Genomic DNA, 5696 nt, shown 5'->3' with positions numbered 1-5696 from the left:
ATATAAGATGCGATGCAATTTTATAAGCTCTCCAATATTTGCAACCGTGGTGTTATAACGCACACATTTTCACTTGTTCAATTCTCACGAATGCATCTTGTGCGCTGGGATACGTGGATATTTCAATAGGCACATGCGAACCTATCGGTTGTTTTTTTTTTCAAGCATTCATTTGGTTCACTTCCATATTCCAATACTTCCAGCACCTAATTTGCTTTAATCGCAAATTAATTGGTCAGTTTTAAAATCTCGCATATCCGTATTGATTTTATATAATGTTCCATAGGAAAGGTATAAAATTATATAATCCGAGCTGACGCTAAATGTGCAGATATTAAATGTGCGAAAATTAATATTAAACGCGAAAAGCTTCTATTTTTTATTTAAAAAGATAATTATTACCTCAATATCTCTTTCTCTTTCTCTCTCTGATATTTTCTCTAATTTTAATATTATAATCGTATTTCGTAACGTTAATCAGATTGTCTTGCATATATTGTATGATAGTTTCGTATTGTATGATAGTCTTCGTGATACACGAACATATTAATGCGAAAGTCAACCATATGAAATACTTGACACTTGGGACAATCCACAGAAATATATATTCAGTCAATCTACTTATTACTCACTATGCAACTCTTTCTTTTCCACGGTCACCGTCGTCTTTCCAATGAGAGCTTTAATGCGCACAGTTTACTTATTAGAAAGTAACTCTTTGCGTGTTCACACGGATGCAGAAAAGCAGTGTGTGGACTGCGCTTAACGATTTTCTGTGTACATTGAAAGTTGCTTGACAAGCCAAATAATTACCTGCATACTGTTGTAAGCTAGAATAAGCGTTGCTCAGCGAATCCTGAAGTCCGTTTAACGGCGTTCCCGTCAAGGAATTGAGTGTGAGAGATGTTACAGGACTAAGACTGCCTCCGGTAGACCCTTGAAGACGAATACATATTATTTTTTATCTATTTTTAAATTTCGATACGTAAGCCTAATTATTTCTAAGGCATTTCTCGTGCTGCGACATTGTAAGAATGTCAGATGCTCTGAGTTTGTTATTATTATTAAAGGCAGAAAGCAACGTATTTGTGCAATATAATATATTAATTCTTTCAAATATTATTATTCGATGTTTGTATGAAAAAATTTATTTAAAAGAGAAACAAAGTCAATTTTATTCATAGATGTATTCCTTATGATAATCTTCCTTCCTGTCTATTATATTAATTAATTTTAAAAATTGAATTTACAGTTAAAAATTTATAATTTTAATTATAAATAATTACATTTAAAATTAATACAATAACGAAACTTGTAATAATAATGTGTCATACTTTTATTTGAGTCTTAATTAATTAAATTGTTTAAATAAGTGAATAAATATTCATATTTTTAAAGTTATTTTTAAAAACAAGAAATATACAAAAAATGTATATAAATAGTGACCGCAAAATCGGTGAACTTTTATCCTTTCTTTGGTCCTTCTAGTTTAAAATTGAATTGTGTATCAAATGTCTTATGATGAGACATCAATTATAAAAAAATTTCAAGTTGAGACTTGAGAGATAAGAGATAAGAGGAATTAAAGTTTATTAAAGCATTAGCCCACATGCTTTGAAGCATGAATTTTTATATCAGTCCCATATCTTTTAAACCAATAGCTTTAACTTAAAATATTTTTGTGATCGATATCTCATCATAAAGTGTTATTTGACACATAATTCATTTCCAAAATTGCAGGACCAAACACAAGCTATTTTTGCGAATACTCTTTAAAATATGCATGAATAAATAAATTTACAAACGTTTCAATATGACACATAAAATACTTCGTTTGACAGGAACTTAATTAGTTTTAATAGTTTAAATTTTAGGGAGCACAAGAATGTCATATTTCTTCGATAAAAATTCGCTATGTAACAAAATATTAATGATTTAAATATAATTTAAAAGTATAGTACACCTTCATGCACGATAATATATAAAAAATCACGCGCTACTATACCCAAGTTAATTGCGATAAGCGTTTTATAAAAAAGTTCTGCTCTTCTTTTTTATTTTTATGCACAGATATTGTTATCGATTAAATTTTTATTATGGAAAATCGTGCATCCATTAATTGCAATAAGCGTTTGTGCAAGAATCGTATATTCCCAATACATCTCAAATATACACACACACAATAATTTAAATCATATATACATATTGTTAAAACTACAATTAACGATTGATAGAGAATAAAAATCTTCCTAAAAGCACTGACAAAGTCCCGCCAATTAATGTATTAATTCAATATGTGAACATTTTTACAATTCAATGTGCAGTACCAATCAGTTACTAATTGACTCGGTTATTCATATTCGTGAATGAAATATATACATATGTACAGAATGTATTCATAGAACATCGTTGTACGAGTTTTCAACTTACAAAATTTAATAATTTGACGTTCATTACAATTTGTTTTAGCGACTTTAAACATTTCCTTATTATTTAAAAAAATATTTGTCATATAATATCTTTTGAATTAAATTTTAAAATAAAATTCACAATTAAAAATAAGAATTTACCATCTTGTTTCATTTACAAGCATTTTGGCATAAAAATCTATAATTTTCAATTACATGAATCTATTTTAATGCCAAATAAACAGATACGAGATTCCTCATGCATTGAAAAATTTTTTTAGACTTTTATAATTCAAATAACACTATGATGTGTACAAAATTCAAAATATAATATTGTTTGAAGCAAGAGAGGCTCGTACGTTAATAAAATCTACAATCAACAATAATTATCAATATTGAATTACAATGTACAAAAAACAATAATTAAAAATATATAAATAATACGAAATAGAAAGGGAAAACGACGAAAAAGGAATTCGAAAGGAAGATATATAATGTTGCGATATACGATAAAGAATGCGAATCAGCCAAACAATTTCTCTTCCTATGAGTATCTCACCTGTATTTCCTGTTTTTCCCAGAAGAGCAGCTACGCACGAAAAAAAAATACGCAGCGTTAAAATTGAGATATACATTCACATAAAAGAAAATAAAGAAAATAACGTAAAATATACAATTATCATATAATTTGTTATGATCTATTTACTGTGGTATAAAAAAATAATAGAATATTTCTGCCTGCACAAAGATTATATTGTATACAAATTTACATAATAGCATAAATACAAACTTGAGAGTTAAACAGCAAATATCAATTTCTTCGGAAAAATATTATACAATATATGCTCTTATGTAAATTTCTATATTATATATAATATCACTATACAAGTGTCCAACTTTAATCTATCATTCCTTTTCTTTTCATAGGATAAGGTTGAATTAAAAATATGTTTAGACAGAAAGATGTGTGGCTTCGTAAAGCACAAATAATAAAATCAATTTTCAAAAAACTCGATTTTCATGGATATCATTTTTTAAAATGGAATTGTATGATTTGTTTACATAATAATATTTTCATAATTGTTCTACGAATAAAAGTATATTAAGATAGAGATATTAAAAAATTAATAGTTAACGAGATATATATTTTATACTTTATTCTGGCATATTTTGAAATAAAATATAAAATATCTCGTAAACTATTAATTTTTTAATAATCTTAATATTTTTATGCATATAATAATTAAATAAATTAATTGATAAAAAAACATATAATTGCTTTTAAAAAAAATATGCAATTTGCAATATGCAACTAAAGGAAGGAAGAGAGTTATGAAATAATATTTTATTTTATTGAAATAGTTCAGTAGATTATATTCAGGTGATACAATTAGTTTTATACACGTTGTAATCATAGGGCATAAAGTAATACTAATTACAATATATATTTAATTAAATATACAGAAGTTCTTATATATTACAAGTATATTATATATATATTACAAGTATATAAAATTCTTATGCATAGAATAAAATAAAAGGCACGATTAATTATTAAAAAATTAATTAATTTATAGAATGTTTTATATTTCAAAATGTCAAAATGTCAATTCATGTCAAAATGTCAATTCATGTCAAAATGTGTCAGAATAAAATATAAAATATTTTGTGAAGTACTAATTTTTTTTTCTCTATCTTCATAAGCAGAATAATTAAAGAAATCATTATGTAACAAAAAATCATACAGTTTTAAAAAATAGCTATGATCTTTATATGATTATGCTAAATCGATTTTTTCGAAAATCAATTTTATCATTATTTGTGTCCCCTCAAACCATACAACTTCTGTTGGAATATTTTTTATTAGACCTAGTTTATCATGCAAAAATAAAAAAAGATAATAGATTAAAATAGGACACTCTGTACTTTAATTTTTCAATAATTGTATACGTTTAATTCAATTATATTTATTAAATTTATTAAATAAAAAAACGTCATAATAAATATTTAAGATTTTATAGGGTCTAGAGAAAGAAATCATTAGTAACAAATAGATAAGAAACTATTAAAAATTTTTGACAGAAAAATTGATTATTAAAAATATATACGTATATTTGGTTTTTAATATCTGAAAATTTTTTTATGTATTTAGTTCTTTATCGTAATTAGCTATTAATTATAATCTTCAAATTTTAGAGTGAAATCTCATTCTCAAAATTAAGTCACTTTTTTTAAAGACTGGTTCAATTTTCGCTCTTTAGAATAAGATTTCACTCCGATGAATTTAGAAAGTAATTTTATCGAAACGATGCTTCGATATCAGAATAACCTTTAAATTACATTAGAATCATACAAGAGAATCATAATCATACGAGTTTACATCTACCGTGAAAATTGATATGAAGATAGAAATAGAGAATATGAGGAAATATTCGAGAAATGAAGGGAAAGGAAAGGAAAGTGTAAGTACATGCATATGCGCGCATGTGCACGTACACTATTAAATAAGCGAAATGGGAAAATCAGACCATCAATGAGATTAGGGCCCCTTTTGCGTAATCGAAATTAATTTAGTAATTGTTAATACTGTACCAGGCAATACGACACGTACATAGCGACATACCTGCTGTCGAATTCGCCAGACCGCTTAATGCTGAAACATAAAACACGTTCGCGATATTAACAAAAACATCGATAATATGTATACGATATGATCACGAGAAACACTCCGAAGCAGAATTTTTCCGATGATGGTATTGATATATTTTTAACTGCCACTAAACAATTTGTACAGTCAACGGCTTCACTTGTATATAAATTAATATGATGAATTAAATTGCAAGGTGAGTTGGATACGTCTGCAAAAGATATTTATAATCTTTATCTTTTGCTACTATAGTGTAATATTATATACTACACTATAGTAGCAATTAAGTATTTGAATATTTCACTAGATAAAATAGGCAATGCCTATAAAAGCAATTTTAGGTTGCAATAAATTGTGATAAAATTAACATTTATAATTTAGAAAACACAATAAGGTTTAATAATTTTTTAACAATCATATTTTCCATTTTTTATTATAATTTAATGTCTAGTTAATAAATAATTAAATGTCAGTTTGTTTTATTAATTAAAAGATCTTACAGACGATTTACTTTTTTTGACCATATACTATTATTGTGGGAAAAAATTCGTGGCGTTTTTTTAATGTCATCTAACGGGAAAAACGACACGAACTTTTTCCTAATATATACATACATACATACATACATATATATATATATA

At 26.0% G+C, this 5696-nt stretch overlaps 1 protein-coding gene across 10 annotated transcripts in view; it reads right to left on the bottom strand.

The window, feature by feature from the left end:
* The window catches only part of LOC108693946 (CUGBP Elav-like family member 2), a 560873-nt gene that overhangs the window by 5435 nt on the left and 549742 nt on the right, over positions 1-5696 (bottom strand). For 8 of the 10 annotated variants that reach the window (XR_001932057.1, XM_018203179.1, XM_018203173.1 and 5 more), the window contains 3 exons: positions 5020-5061; positions 2968-2997; positions 814-936 (listed from right to left, as the gene is read on the bottom strand). Coding sequence is in view for 9 of the 10 variants with exons in the window: in XM_018203179.1 (XP_018058668.1) it covers positions 814-936; positions 2968-2997; positions 5020-5061 (195 nt within the window). In the remaining variant the exon portion in view is untranslated. The remainder of the gene's footprint in view (positions 1-813; positions 937-2967; positions 2998-5019; positions 5062-5696) is intronic. The other 2 variants (XM_018203177.1, XM_018203178.1) reach the window with 2 other exon arrangements.

The sequence above is a fragment of the Atta colombica genome, unplaced genomic scaffold (assembly GCF_001594045.1).
Source record: "Atta colombica isolate Treedump-2 unplaced genomic scaffold, Acol1.0 scaffold111, whole genome shotgun sequence".
Classification (NCBI taxonomy): Eukaryota; Metazoa; Arthropoda; class Insecta; order Hymenoptera; family Formicidae; genus Atta; species Atta colombica.
Note: the sequence above shows the minus strand (reverse complement) of the source record. Positions and strands in the feature narration are given on the sequence as shown.